Source organism: Pleurodeles waltl, chromosome 1_1 (assembly GCF_031143425.1).
Source record: "Pleurodeles waltl isolate 20211129_DDA chromosome 1_1, aPleWal1.hap1.20221129, whole genome shotgun sequence".
Taxonomy (NCBI): domain Eukaryota; kingdom Metazoa; phylum Chordata; class Amphibia; order Caudata; family Salamandridae; genus Pleurodeles; species Pleurodeles waltl.
In genome coordinates this window covers 173,064,334-173,084,340 of record NC_090436.1, presented here as the reverse complement: position 1 = coordinate 173,084,340, position 20,007 = coordinate 173,064,334, and the positions used below count along the sequence as shown (strand labels likewise).

Below are 20,007 nucleotides of genomic sequence, written 5' to 3'. Positions count from 1 at the left end.
ACTGCATAATGAACAACTGAGTGTAAGACTAGAACTCAAAAACATGATCAGGGATGTGGGTGCTGAGGGTGTAATTGAGAGTGGATTTTTCCAATAGTTTTTGCTAAAAAAACAGTTAAATAAAACCAGGTTTGATGAGACTGCACAAACCGAAGGTCACATAGCTTGTGGCAAATTGACATCCATTTTTGAAGGTGCTTAGAATGTTTCAACCATTTATTTGTGGTTGGCATACTATCAGAACCAGCAGATCTGGCAGTGTAGATGTCTCACTACTTTAATTATACTTGAAGAAGTCTTTAGACATTTGAGAATACTATTTGGGTTGGCATCAGCTGCCTGTGTGTTCCACAAATATATGCATACATTGTTTGGGGCCAGGAAAGAATTGTCTCCTTTCAAGGTGACATTCTGACATTTGCTTCAAATATTGGAGAAAAATTCCAGAGGTGTTACATGAAAAGTGTGCATGGGTTTTGCATTTTCTGCTTAGGCACCTCTATTGCATTTCAGAAATTTGTATATTTATTTATCCTAGTACATCATTTACTGATATATGTGTGCCGGATTTAAAATTGATAGCATGTGTACAACATGTAATGTTTGGTTTGTTATAGTTTGAGAATGCATTGATTATTCATATATATGTATTAATGTGGGTTATAATGTGTGACTGAATTTCATGAAGGTGCTACAAAATAAACATGCTAATTCTCATATTTTACATCATTTATCATGAGGTCTGTACTTTAAAAAAATCAGAAACTTGTATTTATGCCTCGTATAGACACGTTTTAGACATAGAAATCTTCATCTTGCTGGGAGATTGGTTTGTGGAGCTAAGCCGCTAACATGCCTGGTGAAGGGCAACAGCTCCTCGAGTCAACAGGGCATGATCAGCTTAGGGATGCTATAACTGTCATGGAGAGCGACCATATCGAATTACAGAACGAGACAGTGACGAGGTGTGGAGGCCAAGACGGAGCAAAGACGGAGCAGAGCAAGGGGCTCTGTCGGTGTTTGTATACTGCCGAGACCAGGCTCTTTCGGTGTCTGTGCGGCGGGCTCAGTCGGTGTTTGTGTGCCGTCGAGAGCGGGCTCTGTCGGTGTCTGTGTACCGTCGAGACAGCCGCATAGAGTGAGGAAGCAGCCGAGGTGGGCGGCAAAGAGACTGCTGGGAAGGAGCTGGTGAAGCGCTACACGGGACTACAGCTCCCAGGAGCGCATGGGGAGTCTCAGCCGTGTACGTCCATCTGCCCATTGGTTGTTGACTCCCTATATTGCAGGTAGCCTACAGCTGCGCCCAGGACGAAGCCCGGATAAAGGGCGGACAGTTTGTGACGAGGTTCTGGTTTATACAGGCTGCTGACTTTTGTGACCTGTATACCTGTACACTGTGAGAGTTTATTAAGTGGTTTTTTTTTTTTGGGACTGTATGTAGGTTGTGTATATCACATTTTGTTTTCAAGCAGCCCTTATTATCTTATTATTCGTGTGTAATTTGGAAAAGCCTTATTCGATTTTAAAGTGATAATTTGTGACTGTTAAGCATGTCAAAGCAAAAAGTCCCCTCTATACCCCAGACATTGGATAATTATTTAGTAAAGATTGTTAGTAAAATTAACTGTGAGAGGAGACAATCCCTAGGGCTTAGCAGCCCCCCCCCCAATTATCTAGTTTGCAACTTTCACCTGCTCCATTGGCTCTGGATGACAGTAGTAGTGTCTGCACTAATTCCGGTGTTCCTGATAGGGAAATAATTATGCAGAATACTTCTACCTTAGCCGATCTAGAGGTTTCTACTGATCCCATAGTGCAACATCCACCCACCCCACTACCTAGAGTGGTTAGAGCATGTAGAAAGACCCAGACTAAACGTGGGGGGGCTCGGCCCGCAAAAAAAAAGATTAGTTAGCCCCCTCAAGAATCCAGATAAGGATGAGGATAATACGGCAAATATCGACGACGTTAAACTAGATGTAGAAAAAAAAAAAACTTAGTAAGTATTATTGACTTAAAGATTAAGGGTATTGTCAAACCTCTTATGGTAAAAATTGATCAGCTAACCGCGGAGGTTAATAGATTAGGCGATCTCCTCAAAAAAACACTGGTGGAAGCAGATAGTGTGTCAGCCCCAATAACAATAAGCAATCATGATACTCAGGTTGCTCCTCCCGGTGATGTTACAGGTTTAGATATTAGCAGGAGTGTTGTACAGAACTACCCGACAGCACAGTCCTTAGCCTGTAATGATAGCCAGGTTGTTTTAATACCTGATAGAAAAGAGGATTGGACTGAGGTAAGGCGAAGGCGCGCCATTAATCTCCCTCCTGACTGCGCACCATATGTGGTAGTTTTAGCTAATGTTCCCCCTGTTGCAAAGGGGAATCATCAGGAAACCCACAAGTCTTTAAAAAATAAAACCGTTTCCTGGATGCACAGGTATTGTGGATTCCCAACTGAACTTTCAGATCAAGTTCTGACTACCAGAAGGGTAAATTGGATAGGGAGCTCTAAGAAAAGTTTTAGTGGTGACTGTGTCATTATAAACTTTAAACACCCTCAACATGCTGCCACTGTATTATTAAGAGCTGCCTTATTACCAATTACTGATAATAATGTGTGTGCCCGCTCGCTTGCTTTCTTTTACAGCCATCATAATAATGCCCCTTATGGGAGTAGAGGAAGTAGATTATGCCCTGCTACACACAGGCTATACCCTAATATTTCAATGCAAAACCGGTTTCAACCCCTAAGTTCTCTGGATGCAAATGATTGACTTAATGAGGGAGGGCAGTTCTTACCCCAGGTGATTATTATTCCCTGTGTGGATATCGGTATAGACAATACCATGGCCCAAGAGATGCCCAACAACACAGAAATTGAATTGGCGGTGGATATAAGGGCACCGCCCGACTGTGGGGACATAAGCAATTCAAACCAGAATGCGAATTGGGGACGAAACAATGGTATGGTGCCTGATAGTAATTGTGTTAGGGGTAAGGATACTATTACTATTGTTTGTTGGAATGTGGCAGGGCTGAAATCGAAGGAGAGCGATCCGGGATGGTTAACGTTTGTTAATGCCCATGACATTTTATGTCTTCAAGAAACATGGTGTAAAGATGAAGTTAACTATGAGGGATTTGTTTCTTACAATTTACCGGCGTTGGGAGGTGGTATAGGTAGAGCGAAAGGCGGTCTCCTTATACTTGTAACGATCTGTCGTCCTATTGTGGTTAAAAAGTATATACCTGTAGGGGACCTTGTGCAGATCCTCTGGCTTGTGGATGACAAAGACCATAATGTTTTATTGATTAACTATTATAATAACATTTTTGATGTTACCCGGGTCAAAGTAGTAACAGACTTAGCCGGCGCTGTCGAAAATCTATGTCTGGAACAGAATGTTGTATTTGACTTCATCTGGGTAGGGGACTTCAATACTACTTTGTGCGATTTGTCTACACAAAGGGTTTGTGGGGTTACTAACAGTGCCGGCTGGGATGTCCCGCATTTTGGACATAATAGTTATGGGGAAGCACTGCATAAGTTCATGGGCTGCTATGACCTGGAAATAGTGGAGTGCTGTAAAGATGTTAATGGTTTACCCATTCCCACTTTTAAAAACTGGCACACCAGCTCGGTCATTGACCATGTGATCACATCTTCTAATATTAGTTCTTACTGTGATCCACCAAGAATTTAAGTAACTACCCTAAGTGACCACAACCGTATTATTCTGGACACTACCCTTTGGGCCGGTAGTTCGGTGGATGTGGGAATTATTATTTCTAATGTAGAACCACATAGGACTAACGGTGTAAGGCTAAGATGGATTGGTGAAAGAGCCGATGATTTAACTAGCTCCATAATTAATGAGAGCCTGCTGGACATTGCTTCTATTTTAAAAAATAGTTCTGACTCTGAGAGGGTTTTATATTGTTTTAACCAAATTAATAAAGCTATTGATGCCAAGTTTACCAGTCGCAATAGTAGGCAAAGTAGGAACGGACCGAGATGGTTTAATCACCTTTGCACTTCCGCACTAACTGGCCTCAAGCAGGCTTTAGCAGCGAGGCCCAGGGACAAAAAACTGGTAAATAAATTAAGAATGGAATATAAATGTGCGCTCAAACAGAGGAAGGGTGAACTGCAGCAACAGGCTTGGGATTCCCTCAACCAAGCTGCTGAATTATCAAATGGTACATTATTTTGGGCCACGGTCAACTCGCCTTTTCTAAGGGATGAAAAAACACCACAGTTGACTTCTAATGTTTCTAGCGAGGGTTGGATTGCACATTTCTCCAGCATTTTTGACTCTGATAAAGACAATGATCCTAGTCCCAATAAGTGGCCTACTCTGCCTTTGGATATATCCGTTAGTGAGGTCAAATATGGTATACGGGCTAGCAAAGGAGGGAAAGCTCAGGGCCCGGACGGGGTACCTATAGACGTTTATAAAGCTGCGCCAGATGTCTGGGGCCCCCTTTTAACCATTGTTTTTAATGTTGCCGTATGTGCCGAGGCCCCTGTAACTTGGGGTGAATCAATCATTGTGCCAATTCATAAAAAGGGAAGTAGATCTGATGCTAAGAATTACCGCCCGATCTCTCTCCTTGACTCTTCAGTCAAGGTTATGAGTAGAGTGATGTTAGTAAGATTAGAGGAATGGGCTGAGCAGGATAGCATACTGGCTGATAGCCAGTATGGTTTTAGGAAGGGACGAGGTACGCTCGACCAGTGCATCAATCTTGATCTACTGATCGGGAAGTATACTGAAGCGAAACCCGGTTCCCTGTATCTTTGTTTTGCTGACATGAGCAGCGCATTCGATATGGTAGATCATTCCATTTTATGGCCAACTCTGTTAAATTTAGGAGCCCCAGAAGGCATAATCTTTTTCCTCGCTAGGTTATACGATAAATTGAAAACCAACGTACGTTTTGGAACCAGAGGAGAATGTACTCCAAAAATCTGTGTTACACGAGGAATTAGACAGGGTTGTGTTTTGGCACCTCTCTTATTTATTTTATTTATTAATGGAATTGATGATATTTTAAAAAAGGTTAATGCTGATGCTCCTCAGATCAACGGTGTTCCGGTGCCGGTGTTACTATATGCCGACGACGCTGTTTTACTCTCTCGAACACCTGTCGGATTACAACGACTAATGGATAGTTTTTCCTCCTTTATTAAAGATAGAAAACTAGTAATTAATAAGGGAAAAACGCATACCATGACCTGCGGAGCTAAAGCCAAAACGTTAAATGCCTTCTTTATAGACGGCGAAAAGGTGCAACAGGTGGATACATTTTGTTACCTAGGTATTACCTTCTCTAATGACAGGAAATGGAACAATGAATTTAATAACATCCGGAATAAAATGGCAAAAAATGCTTATGGTATTTATAGATTTGCTGCAAAAGTTGGGGATCGTCGAACCAGGGATATGCTCAAGATTTACCAAGCTAGATGTGTGATTATTGCTCTGTATGGGGCAGGAGTATGGGGTTATAGCTGTACCTACAACTTACAGTTGGAGGAAAATATGTTTTTAAAAAAGCTCCTGTTTTTGCCCATCTCTGCCTCAACTGAATTAAGCCATCGCGAATTAGCCATTAATTATTTAACTGATCTGATATCACTTAAACCATTGATGGTCTGGCGGTATTTTTGGCTTGGCGATGAGAAGCTACTTAACAGAACTATTGTTGAGGATTGCCTACGTTTGGATAAATATCGAGATATTCCCTGGGTTAAATATGTTGTTGTCTGTTTTTCAGACATTTTTAATCTGAATATTTTAAATAATCCTAGTGCAGCAACCACGATCTCCAAATCAGAAATTAAAAGTATATTTCTAACTTATGCAGAAAGGAAACGAGCAACTATAGCCGGATCATTGTCCTCCGTCATTTTTTATAATAGATACAATCTAATGGAGGGTTTTCCATCTTACCTAACTATGGTGACTAGGAATTCACATAAATTCGTGCTAACCAGACTAAGATTTGGGATGGCACATTGTTTAGTAGCCCATCCAAACATTAAGAAACATCCGATTGGGCCATGTAGGTGCGATAATGTATCTACACAGAGCACTGTGCACCTTCTGCTGTTCTGTAAACTGTATACATGTTTTCGTATAGTATTTTTGAAACCTCTGTTTGTTAAATACGGAACACGTACAGTTAAACATGCCATGGCTTTAATTTTTAATCTGCAATCGGCAGATATTTGTTTTTATACTGCCACCTTTTTAAATCAGTGCATCAATTCCAGGAAAAGTATGAGTTTTTAATGTATTTTATTATTCTTTTTATATATTTATGAATGACCATATGTATTACTCAATGAGCCATTAACTATAATTAATAACTGTAAGTTTTAATTGCAATGTCTTTGTAAATATGTACTGTTGTCTTTTTTTTTCTCTTCTTTGTTCATGCTTTTATGGTCATTTATATGTGCTGAATAAAGCTTTATGAATTGAAATTGAATTGAATTACAGAACAACAGTTTCATTGTTCACTTAAGGCAAGTGGGATAAAGGCCACCTAAAGAAACTCAGAAGGGCATATTTGGTGCTAAGAAACGAGGGTTGGTTACCAACAGCTGGTTCCATCATTTGATTCAATAAATTACTGAAACACTATGACAATGTTGCAATACTTTTTTATATGTTGCTTAGTAATTGTTTTTTACTGTCACTAGTGTGTTTGTGTTTACAGTTAAATCTATACATATCATCTTCACAGCACAGGGCATTCATTTTAATAAAGTCTTTACTATGTACAGTATGGATTTCTGGCATGTGTTCATCCATGGTGAAATGAGTTTTGATAAAAAAACAGATACTCAGGTAGTCTCATAGGAATGATCATTGCCCAGAACACACCATCTTCATTTATGTGGTCTGTCATTTACAGTTCACCAAGTTGGTATGTTGTTTTTGTGCCTGTGTTTTGGCCACAGGGTGAAGGATTTCTAAAAACTGGGATGTATTTTGTGAAGGTGCAAAAAACATATCAAGGGTACAAAAGCTCAACTGCAGAAAATAAACTTTTTAGCCATGTAAGAAGAGTAGTTAAGTCATATAATTTCAAATGAGGGATTCGACAAAAATAAGATGTACTGAATGCCACTGATATGCAGACTCCTACAAATACAGATACATTTAAATAATTTTAAGCCTTCGTGAAAATTATTTGCAGTCTGTGGAGAATATTTCCCAGTATATCTTCTCTGAGATATATTCTAAACAAGTGCAACAAATGTTGCTGATCTGATGTAAACAAAAATGGTTCTAATGTGACAAAGAAAACCATTTTAGAAGCCTGCTTTTTATTTCCATTTTCCAAATCTGCTAAAAGCACTATAAGAGTAGATGCCAGGTGTAATGGTCTTGATGTGTGGTCAGATGGTTAAACGTACTGAAAAAAATCATCTGCAAATGAGCAAGAAGCTGAAGCTTGTGTCTGGACCTACTTGTGGCTTTCCTTGCTTCGGACAGGTCATAATCAGATTTTGTATTGAATAATTAGAAGTGGTAAGGAAAAGCTTCTTTATGGTAGATGCATATTTTAAACATGATTTGAAAATAAAAATGTAGTGCTTTCTAAATTCTATGATGCAAGAATTATAGAGTGTACTGTTCACAAACAGACTTTCTACAAAAAAGGTTGAAATCAAAGATGACAGTAAAGAAGAGTGTGTGTTTGCTAGTGTTTGTGATGCATCTTGTGGAAGGTCATGGATGAGTTAAGTGTGAACAATTATGCTGCTTTAAAGGTAGATATATTTGTTCTCCCAAATTGATTTAGGAAAGACACCCGTGGTGTTTAGGAGCATCTGATGTAAAGAAAAAAATCTGAGAAAATGTTTGGTGACAGTATGTGGATGTAAAACATTTTTCACAAGAGAACTGCTTTATGTGCACCACATATGAATGGCACAATCAAAAGAGACAGCAGGGTACTGGTGGTACGGTTTGCATTCTCATCAAAAATTAACATAAAAGATCACATTAGAGAGTTACTGTAGTCATATCACTGTAAACCTGACAGTACCACACACGTATCTCCTTTTGATTTTCTTGAAGGATAAGAACCTAGAGCCACATGTACCATGCTTTTTGCACTGCACAAACAGCGAATCTGTCTGTTTGCGATGTGCAAAAAGCACTTCCCGATGCACAAACCCAGTTTTGCGATTCTGTAACATTGGTGTTCTCTTCCTAATTGCGACTTGCAGTGCGATGTAGGACTGTTTTGTGACTGCCAATGCGGAAAAAGAAGAATATGAAAACCTTTCAGTATAAAAAGCAGTAGAAGACAGCTCTGTCAACTGTACTGGACAGCGTACATCACATACTACTGGAGATGTTAAGATAAAAAATACAGAAAGGTGAAAAGGAGACTTGACATTTTCTAAAACTTTTAGTTTGGGAGGCATACTGGTTAAACTAGAAAATAATTATTTGTGGAAGTTTGAAAAAAGAATGATAACAATTTCTTACAGTTTACACATAAGTACACAGAAGAGATGGTTGCCTTGTTTATCCAGATGATTTAAAAAGACGTCACTGGAGTGGTTGGGACTCAGACTGGATGAAGGTGTGTGTATACTGATCTGGAGAACATTAATGCGCAGGATTAAATGGCACTGATGTTAATGTTGGGCTCCAAAGTGAATTGCTTGAGTTCATGTAACTGCACATGCAAAGGTTTTTCCGCACAAATCTTAAGATTTTGCTGTGAAATAGGAACTATATTCCTCCAGCAGTTAAGGATAAGAAAAGTGTTCGGTTTTCAAGTTTCTACTGCATATATGCTTAATTGTTTTGTAATATGCATGTATTGTTGTATTTTGCCTTGAACATTTCCTCTGCTTCTCTGCATGCTCGTTATCTTGTATTTTAAGTTGTTGTGTGTCTTAAGGATTAGGATCATATTATTTTTGTTGTCGCCCCTTCTTGTTGTAAACAGATCTTTAGAACAATGTCAGTTCAGAAAACTACTGCAGCGATATAGTTGCCTGGAAGACTGCTGGTGGGTCTTGGAGGACAGTTATTCTGCCTTTGCTCTTGAAGTCTAGTGGAAGCAGGGGAGACTCCTGTGATCAATAAATGTTATCTTTATCCTGGCTACCTGAGACATGTCTTCTTAATGCTGGTGTTGACTTACAACCTCTGTGGACTGCAAAAGGTCCCTCATCTTCTGTGGAATGTGCCTTCAGTTTAAGGAACCACTTTGTTTTTGTACCTAACTATTTCAGTTGTTACCAGCTGTTGCTGCCCTTTTCACACATTCCATGAGAGCTTTGTTGAGTTGTTCAACTATTCTATTGGTTTTGGGCTTAAAGAACAAACCCATATCATGGTTACTCTGTTTCTAGCGAATAACTCATCTATATTCTAAAAGGTCAGCTGGACTCTACTATCGCTCAATAGCACATCCAGAAGACCTAATCTCTGAAATACAGTTTCATAATATTAATACAACTTCTTGTTGAACAACTATACATGGAGCACATGCCAAGCTATCTGAAGGGATCGCACATAACCACAACTAGAAACAAAGGCCCCTTCTACCACAGGTCGAAACAGGTCCCAGTACATCCAGGCTGACACCTCTAGGGTACCACTCATAGGGTTGTGTGGCAACTTTTTGATCACTGTCATTCAATGCACACACACGCCAATCACTCCTCCATGACACACTGAATCGTCAATTAAACATGGCCACCAGTAATATACTTGCATTCTGTTTGGTGTGCAGGAACCCCATGGACTAAATTTACAGAATGCGCTTGCAGATCATTTCCGAAGAGATGTGCGTCGACAGTGTAGACTTTCACTGGCAGCTCAGCTGATCTGCATGATGCTTCTTCCTGGCTGGTGTCATGTGAATTTCTCTTAATGCCCTCACTACCTCAACAAACATTACAATCCTTTAGGGATCTCTCAGAGGCTGAACAATAATGGGTTTTTCAAAACATGAGCCATCTCCCAGATTGCACCTTAAGAAGGAAACAACTACGTATAAAAGCAGACAGCTGGTACAGCAAACATATTTTTATCCATAGCAGCACCAAATTCAAGGCTGCCAGATAAGAACTGCTGACGGAGTCAAAACAGGGTTTAAAATTTTAACACACAAACAAAGCATCTCTTTTGGTCTTTTGACTGATCCCTTGTATTTAAGCTTTGTCCATATTCAGAAAGTTCATTTTTATCTGAGTGATTAAAATAGGACTCTTAAAAGTAACATTCCTCTTACACTCATCGTTGAGTAACTGAAAATAAAACTTTTTAATGTCATTAATTTAACTCTATGCAACTTACTTTGTCAGAGGCCTCTGGCGCCAGCAGATTTGTGGCAAGAGTCTGGAGCTTATGGTGTGCCATATTCTTGAGAGCAGCAAGGCTACGGCGAGTCATAGCTTGCTTCAAGTTGACAGCAGGGTGACTAAGAGAATCCACTGCAGCAGGGACAGCCTCATCGCAAGCATTTAAAATCTCAACGGCTGTGATCCCCATCACACAACGATCCAAGGCACCTTCAGATTACAAAATTAAAATTCAGTCCGATACTTTCATCCATGTGAACTCAATTAAAATCACTACATGAAAATGATGACTGAAAGAGCACTTCTAACAAGAGGGTGGTGTGTTTTACTATTCTTCATGCAGTACTGATATTGCTTTAACTTATTCATAAATATTAAATTCAATTCACACATATTATATCTCACGCAAGCTGTGGTGCATGTGCACCCCACCCTTGATATCACAAGGGCAGAAAACATGCAACTTAAAGAAATTACGCTGGAGTTGGTATGTGTAAGAAATTGGGTTGTTGGTTGAATGGGGTCTCGGCCATGGCCAAGCAGCAACACCAGTCCTTGTCAGAGTGAGGCACAAAGCCCACCCTATATTAACCTGCGCTCGACCCTCTGAAAAACTTGGCGCAGAGGCAATGTGTAAAATATATGTGCAACACTTTAAACAGACTAAAGCTATTCAGTAGAACCGGAGATACACAATTTAAATGTTTTGTGTTAAAATAGCGCCAAAAAGTACAATGCACCAATTACAGCTATCTGGCGATGATGGACTGGATCAAACTCTCAAGTTCAGGCTGACCGTGATGGAGCGCAGGTCGGCTACAGTCACAAGATGAGTCCTACTGAAGTTTGCTTTCTCAAGTCAGCACGGAGTCCTGTTGGCAGTGAATGGGGCCACTAGAAGCAGGGAGAGTATCGCGGGAGGCTGCCGGAGTAGCGCAAAGAGCAGGCCAGGAGTCGTGGATAGGTGTTGCTGGGGCTTCGTGTTGGCGTTTCTCATGAGTGTTTGATGCTTCAGTGCAAAGAGGCAGCTGCTGGATCTTTGTGTTGAATCATGGTGCGGGCGACAAGGACTTGGTTTGCAGTCAGTAAGAGCCCAAAAACGTAAATACAGTTCTCTGAGGTCACACCACGGGTCCCGAACCTGAGGGTCAACCCTTAGGGGTCAGCAATTCAAATTAGCTGGGTCCAGGTGCTGATGCAGGATGCTGGGGAGCCCTTTTAACGTCCCAGAGTCTCAGATCAGGACACCACACACCAGCCCTTGGAGTCAACTCTGGGTGCCCTGGGTTCAGGATGAATTTGCAGAACCAGCTCTCCTCTCCCAGGCGAGAGAACAGCAGGGCAGCAGTCCAGAAGAGTAGCAGTCCTTTCAGCAGCACAACAGTCCTTCTTCCTGACAGAGTCCACTTGTCGAGAAGTGTACTGAAGAGTTTGGGTCTGAGGTCCAATATTTATACCCTGGTGCCCCATCCTTCGGGAAGGTGGAGTAAGCTTCTGGACAGTAGCTTTGAAAAGCATGGAACTTCCAGACTCCTCTGCCCTGCCCTGGCACCACAATGACTGCAGTGACGATGTTGAGGCGTTGGTCTTATAAGGCTGAGCACTTCCTCCTATTCAGTTGCTAGTGAGGCTGTGCTGAGAGCCGCCACCTCATCAGGCTAGCAGATGGCCCATTCCCTATATTGTGAGACTGTATGAGAGGAATTCACACAGTCTGTCAGTTGCACCCAGTCATGTGGCCCAAGACAGGCTGCAAGCACAAAACAGCTAAGTGCAGGAAAATGCCAACCTTTTAGCAGTGTCATTTTAAAAATTGTAATCAAAAACCTCGCTTTACTATTAAATACAGCTTCTCATTACAATGCCAAAGACACCAAACATAATAAAACTACCTGCTTTCAATTGGAAATTACAGCTTATCAGATGTTATAAGGAATACCCAATGTTATCCCATGGGGTAGGCCTGACCGTAGCGAAAAATGAATTTAGGAAGGAATTTTTCACTACCAGGACATGTAAAACTAAAAAGTACATCTCCAACCTTTCAATTACAAGGCATACCGCCCTACAGGCTACCTCGGGCCCAACTTAGGGTGACCTAGATGCATTGAAAAGGAAGGTTTGGGCCTGGTATACTGGTTTATGTTGCCTGGTCATATTGCCAGTTTAAAATTGCACACACAGACAGTCAACGGCAGGCCTGAGACATATTTAAAATGGCTACTTAAGTGAGTGGCAAAGCAAGTACTGCAAGTCACTTCACTTACAAGTAAAATAAATATGCCAATTGGGTAGAAGCCATTGTTACCATGGAGCGAGTACCAGCACTTTAGCCCTGGCTAGCAGTGGTAAAGTGCACAGAGTCCTAAGGCCAACAAAGACGTTGTAAGAAAAACAGAACAGTAGGAGGAAAGCAAAAGGTCTCTGGAGAGAGGGCCAAGATCACTTTCTGACTAGTTTCAGATTAGTGCAACTAATGAAAGAGATACATTAAAGTATTCCTTTTTTCACTTTGGTTACAGGATTTTGCGAAGCATGGAAACACTCATGGGGTTTCTACGCACCTAACCCATTAAAGTGATAAAAATCCATGGTATACAACTTCCTTTTAATTTAACTGAGGCATGCACAAATGTATTACCATGTTGAAGTACATAGCAGCCACACCTTCTGGCTTGGACAGTACTTGATAGCTGTGGTATTTGGTAGTAGTATTGTTTTTGGTGGTTGTATGGGTTGTGGCAATATTGGAGTTGTTATTGGTGGTTGTACTGTTATGTTATGAATATTTGTATAGCGCATAGCTACCCAAAGGCCTCCTAGCGCTATTAGAAAATCCTCAGAACACAACCCGAACGACCAGCATTAAAACAACCAGGTTTTCAGTAACTTCCAAAATGGAAGTTCCTGGCTGGTTTGCGTTGATTTGATGGTAATGAGTTCCATAGTTTAGATCCAAGAAAGCTTAATGCTCTTCCTTCTCATCTGGTTTTATTGACCCGGGGAATGGATGCCAGAGCAGCAGAGGAGGATCTGAGCTGTCTTACAAGAAAGGTGGGCCTTTGCCATATAGGGCTCTATGAATGTAGCACAAGGATTTAAATTTTATCCTTTGCTCTATGGGAAGCCAATGCAAAGAGGATAACTCAGCACTTGCCGACTCATGGCTGGAAAGTTTAAAAAGGAGATGGGCGGCCGCATTTTGTACCACCTGTAATTTCTTCACCACGTATTTCGGGGCTCTGAGAAGCAGAGCATTCCCATAATCTAATTGAGAGATTATTAGGGCCTGGATAATGAGTCTCCTTGCAATAAACAGGAGTATTTTTAGAATTTTCCTGAGCAATCTTAGCAGACCAAAGCACCGGGCGGATAATATTTTTGCCTGGTGGTCCATGGTTAGCCATGGATCTACCCATATTCCTAAACTCTTAATGTTAGCATTGGGTGGGGGTAAATATCCCAATGATCTGAGATTAGGATAGGCTAGGTTTGGATTGGCCTGAGTCCCCAAAAACAATCTCTGTCTTCCCTCCATTCAACTTCAGCTTGGAGATGGCCTGCAGACAGGTGATAAGTTGATAATTGATGGCGTTCTGGTCAGTAGAGAAGGAAACAACCAGCTGAGTATCATCGGCATAGGATACAGGAACGAGACCAAAGGGTTCCACTATTTTTGTCAGAGGACCCATATATATGTTAAAAAGTGTAGGGCTCAAAGATGAGCCCTGAGGCACTCCCCAGTTGCTCTTAAAGCAGCTGGAAAAGAAGGACTGGTCCAACACTTGAAATGTACGTGCATCCAAAAATAATTATAGCCAGCATAGGACGTTTCCTGAAATTCCACATTCCCTCAAACTTTGCAGTAGGATCCTGTGGTCAACCATGTCAAATGCGGCACTCAAATCTAGTAACACTATTGCTGACACCAAACCCTGATCCATACGTTTCCTTGCGTCTTCAGTAACTGCGATCAGTGCGGATTCTGTACTGTGTGATGGTCTAAAACCCATCTGGGAGGAATGCAAGAGACTGTGTTCCTCCAGAAAGCTTGAAAGATGGGAGTTGACATGTTTTTCCAGTATCTTTGTAAAGGTAGGGAGCATGGAAATAGGTCTATAATTATTAAGTGAAACCGGGTCAAGAATGTTTTTTTTAAGCGGAGGCTTTACAATTGCGTGTTTCCATTGTGGGGGAACTATGCCTACTGATAGTGAAAGGTTTAGTAACTCTGTTAGTACTGGTCCTATTGTTCAAGCTGCAAGACCTAAAATTGACGGCGGAGCCGGGTCTCGCAGGGAACCAGACTTAAGTGTAGTCATTACTGACATGACTATTTCCAAGGTAAGAGGAGGAATCTGCATAAACCTTACCAGACTCTTACCACCATGAACATCTATATCTGAAGAATGATTATCACTTGCCGGAAAGGCTGCATGGATTTCCGAGATCTTTACTTGAAAGAAAGAGCCTAAGTCATTGCTGTGTTTTTGGGAGCCTTCTTTACCTTTGGTGTGCGTTTGGGGAGTAGTGAAATCTTTTAAGATATGGAAAATTTCCTTTGATGAATTGGTGCTCTGCTCCATTTTCTCTGAATAGTAGGTGCTTTGTGCTTTTTTAATTTCAGCATGGATTCTTCAGATTGCCTTCCTGTATTCCTGCTTGGAAGGAGTATCATATGATTTCCTCCATTTCCGCTCAAGCTGCCTACATTCCCTTTTTGTCAGCTTCAAATGCGTGGAGAACCAAGGGGCACTTTTTTTTGGGACCCCTTGGCCTAGCTGTGAATGGAAGAAGTACATCTAAGCTTTTACTAATCCAATTATTACATAGTGTTAGTGATGTGGATATATTTCCATCCAGAATGGGAACAGATTTTTCCAGACTGTCCGTCCATTCTTTAGTCCTGAGCCTCTGCCAACGGCTATAGGGTTGCGTGACACTTTAGGGAGGTTTTCGCGTTCCTTGGCCCGGGAGAAGGATAGATATTAAAGAGTGATCTGACTAAGCCAACGGTGATAATAGTAGTGGTTATATTGGTGGTTGTATGTATTGATGGTGATGTGATATTTGTATTAATGGTGTCATTAGTGGAATGGGTTATTGGTGGCAGTGTTGGTAGTGGTGGTACTATTGGTATTGGTGGCTTGGGGTAACCGTGATGATGTTAGTATATGTAGTGGTGGTGTTGCATGAACAAGAGAAAAATATGAATGATAATGAAGTATGATGGCTGACTGCAATTTTGAGATGTAAAAAGTCCCACATGTATCACAGTGCAAGTAAGGAGAGCAGGAAGACACAGCAAACAGACTATGAGGGGAGACAGAAACACTGGGAGACGTCATTGCCCACTATGTACATTTTAAAAACTTTGTATAAAATGTCTGGCAGACAGCTAGAACCGTCTGTAAACAGACCCATAAACAGCTCCAGACCTAAAACTAGTAACCTCTGGATGCACTTTTTGTGCCCTCGCCACATACCCATTTACTGGACGTTCTTCACGGCCACTTTCAGGAATCAAACATGTGAGTGCGAATGGCCTGACTAGGACCTATCCATGAAGCTGACAAACCATCACAAATCTATTACTGATCTCTCAGGCAACAGCCGGCTCACATAAAATCAGTGAAGACAACTAGTAAACCACTAAATCTAAAATATGACCCTCTGGGTCAATCATAATCTCCAGAGTTGTAAACAGTTTACTTGTCGGGGTCCACGTAACCATCTGGCACAGAATCAGAAGTAGAGACTGGCACCCGAACTGGAAAACATGGGAACACATAAATTTCATCTTAAAAGTACTTCACGGGCTTCAGTTGCAGCAGGGATTTCATTTCAAATCATGTGAACTAAGCAGAATGCCTTTTAGCAGAGGGGCTCTGGGTAAAATGCCCAAGAGACCTCTAATTTCATATCATACAACTTCTGATCGACCAACACACGCACCCAACAGAAAAGCAAATTAGGTTAGAAAGACACAGAAATAGAACTAAGAGCATGGTGTACAAAATGTTTTACCAGTTGCAAACCCTCAGATCTGGTAAATCTGAGGATCTGCAACCACTAAAGTACTTTTTTGTGGGTTTTCTGGATCCTTAAGTGCATGACTTTTCTAGTCAGCCTTTGTCGATCCCTCCTACCTAGCTCCACCTGCTGCGACCGATCCTCTCAAGAGCCTGCCGGCTCTGAGATAGAGGCCCGCCTCCACCCTCAGGCTCCCGTCTGTGCCTCATTCCTGGTGGGCTAGTGGCCATCTGCTTCTGTCTTCTTCCTGTCTTTCTGCTTTCTCTTTTTCACTCTTTTCTTTTTTTTAACTTTTTGCTGCTTTTTGCGCCTTCCCCTTCCTGTGCTTCCCTCCCGTCCGATGCTGCCCCTGCCTGCGAAGCACTTTTCCCACCCTCCCACCTCTCAGCTGTCCAGACCCTCCCACCTCTCTCTCCTTCTTAAGGGTGGCCGCTGCACAGCTGAGCAGTGGACGTGTGCAGCGGGAGTGTCACTGGCGTGCCAAAGGCAAGCCCATTGGTGCCGGTCCGCGCCTGGGTGTGCCCAGCGCCACGGACCCTTGCCCTCTCTCCATCCGCCGATTCAACTCCAACACTCTACGCGCCCTCAACCCAGGAAAATCCTCAGCCTGCCTCCTAGCCGAGCCGAGGAACACCCATGGACCCTTGTCATGCCGCGCATGCTCCTGCACCCTCCACCGACCACCACCCGATCAAGCACCTAACCCTGACGGCCACTTCAAGTGCATACTCCTCAACACATGGTCTCTCGTCAAGCATGCAGCAGAAGTCTGGGACATCCTCGACTCAACCACTCTGTACGTCGCCTTCCTCACAGAGACCTGGATCACCTTTGCCTCAGCACCGGACATCGCCACGGCTATCCTAGGCAACTACAAAATCTTTCACAAGGACAGAGCCAACCATCCAGGAGGAGGGATCCCCATAGTCTACAAAAACAGCCTCTGCCTGACAACCACTGAGTCACAGAATCAGCCAACCCATGAACACCTACGCTTCCAGATCCAGACCAACTCCAACTCCTCACTCCGTGGCACACTCGTCTACAAACCACCCGGACCCCGATCTCACTTCAGCAAAGCCATCGCCGACCTCGTCCCCCCCCCCCCACCCCAGCACTTTCATCCACAGACTACATCCTACTCGGCATCCTCAACTTCCACCTCAATATCCACAATGACCCCAACACCAATAGCCTCTTGGACAATCTTGCAACACTAGGACTCAAACAACTTGTCAACGTCCCCACTTACACAGTCAGACACATCCTCAACCCCGTCTTCTCATGCAGGGAACAACATCACCATCTCCCACACCTCCGAGCACCATTGGACTGACCACCTCTGCATCCACTTCACTTTATGAAGAACACTGCACGCCACTATGCCCCCCGTAATCCCAGCGGGCACTGGGGCAAAGTCAAGGAAGTGCAACTCACCAACGCACTCAGCCACTCCCTCCACCAGACGCAGCAAACGCAAATGATTCCACACGTAATCTACACCACTGGATATCGGAATGTGATAACAGCGTAGCTCCCCTCAGGAAACCGACAAAGCAAAACACCTTGATGGTTCACTACAGACCTACAAGAATCCAAACACTCCTGCAGACGACTGGAACGGAAAAGGAGGAGCAGCAAATCAACCAAAGACCGCCATCCAAGAATGCCTCAGCACCAGCGCTCACAACAGCAAGGAGCTCTTCACCATCGTCTAAGAGTTCACAAACCCCGGGACACACACCTCATCCATCCCTCCCTCACAATACCTCTGCGATGACCTCGCCACCTTCTTCCACTGGAAAATCCAAGACATTTACGAAGGTTTCAAGAACGAAAACCCACCTGCACCGCCCACAAACACCACCATGGACCCCGCGCCACACCAGATCTTGAACTCTAGGGCCCCAATCACCAAGGAGGAAACCCAAAAACTCATGAACTCCATCCACTCGAAAGCGCCCTTGGATCCATGCCCACATCATATCCTCAGCCTGGCCAACGCCACCATAGCACCCGAGTTCTGTCGGACTATTAACCGATCCTTTGAGACCTCCACCTTCCCATCCGACTGGAATCAACCCGCTACTCAAGAAACCTACCGTCGACCCAAGGGAGCTGAAGAATTACAGACCCATCTCTCTGCTCCCTTACCCAGCCAAAGTAACAGAAAAGGCCGTCAACTCATTGAAATGCTCAAGACTCACCAGTTCCTAGACTCATTCCAATTCCGGATTCAGATGCAACCACAGCACCGAAACAGCACTCCTACCAGCCACTGATGAAGTACGCGCCATACACACGCTCCACGGAGACACGGCCGCACTCATCCTCCTCGACCTCTCCGTCACATTCGACACTGTCACCCACTCCATCCTCTGCGCCAGACTCCACAACACCATCATCAGCAACAAAGTACTGGAATGGATCAGATCCTTCCTTACCGGAAGAACACAGAGGGTCAGCCTGACACACTTCAACATCTACATGGCCCCGCTCACCAAGATCAGACAACACGGTCTAAACATTGTCTCCTATACCCAACTGATCATCTCCCTGACCGACGACCCTGTAAAGGCCATGACACATTTCCACAACAGGATGAGAGCAGTCGCCGCCTGGATGGAAGCCAGCTGCCTCAAACTCAACTCGCACAATACGGGGATCCTCGTGATCGGCTCCACCCTCTCTAGCTGGGACGACTCCTGGTGGCCTACCACACTAGGAAACGCCCCCGCGCCCACAGACCATGCATGCAATCTGGGCATCATCCTGGACTCCTCTCTACCCATGACCCGCCAAGTCAACATCCTCTCGTCCTCATGCTTCCACACCCTTGGACTCCTTTGAAAGATCTGCAAGTGGATCCCCACTGAGGCGAGGAGGACAGTCACCCATGCACTCCTCGGTAGCAAGCTAGACTACGGCAACGCACTCTATGCAGGCATCACCAAGACACTGCAATCAAGACTACAAAGAATCCAGAATACAGCAGCCAGGCTCATCCTGACATCCCCCGACACAGCCACATCTCCTCCCACCTCAGGAACCTACACTTGCTCCCAGTCAACAAGCGCATCACCTACAAATTTCTGATGTACATCTACAAGGCACTACACAACATAGGCCTGGCCTACCTCAACCTCCACCTCACCTTCTACGTACCAAACAGAGAACTTTGTTCTTCCCAGCTCACTCTCGCAGCCATTCCCAAGATCTGCAAAAAGCACAGCAAGAGCAACAGCTTCTCCTACTTTGCAGCCCAGACATGGAACAGGCTACCTCTCAAACTCAGACACAACGCATCACTGAAGCATTTCAGTAAGGACCTCAAGACCTGGCTATTCAATTAAGCAGCACGCCCGCACACAGCGCCTTGAGACCCTACGGGTGATTAGTCGTGCTATAGAAGTGCTGATTGATTAAGTAAACATTAATGAATTTCTTTTTCAAAGCTGCATGTTCAGGGCGTCCATTCCAAGTACCAAATCCTTGAGATCTATTAATGTTTTGCAACCAGAATCTGGTCGGAAAACATTAATGTTTTACTACCAATTCAAAATGTATGGTAAGCCATTCAAAAACATGAAGGGGTGGCCAGGGAACACCTTCTTCTTTTTA

The 20,007-nt window shown here is 43.3% G+C and overlaps 1 protein-coding gene across 4 annotated transcripts in view; it reads right to left on the bottom strand.

Moving 5' to 3' along the window:
- WDR7 (WD repeat domain 7) overlaps positions 1–20,007 on the bottom strand; it is a 972,184-nt gene that overhangs the window by 785,909 nt on the left and 166,268 nt on the right. For all 4 annotated transcript variants that reach the window (XM_069219934.1, XM_069219942.1, XM_069219953.1 and 1 more), the window contains one exon: positions 10,349–10,563. In XM_069219934.1, coding sequence (XP_069076035.1) covers positions 10,349–10,563 — 215 coding nt within the window. The remainder of the gene's footprint in view (positions 1–10,348; positions 10,564–20,007) is intronic.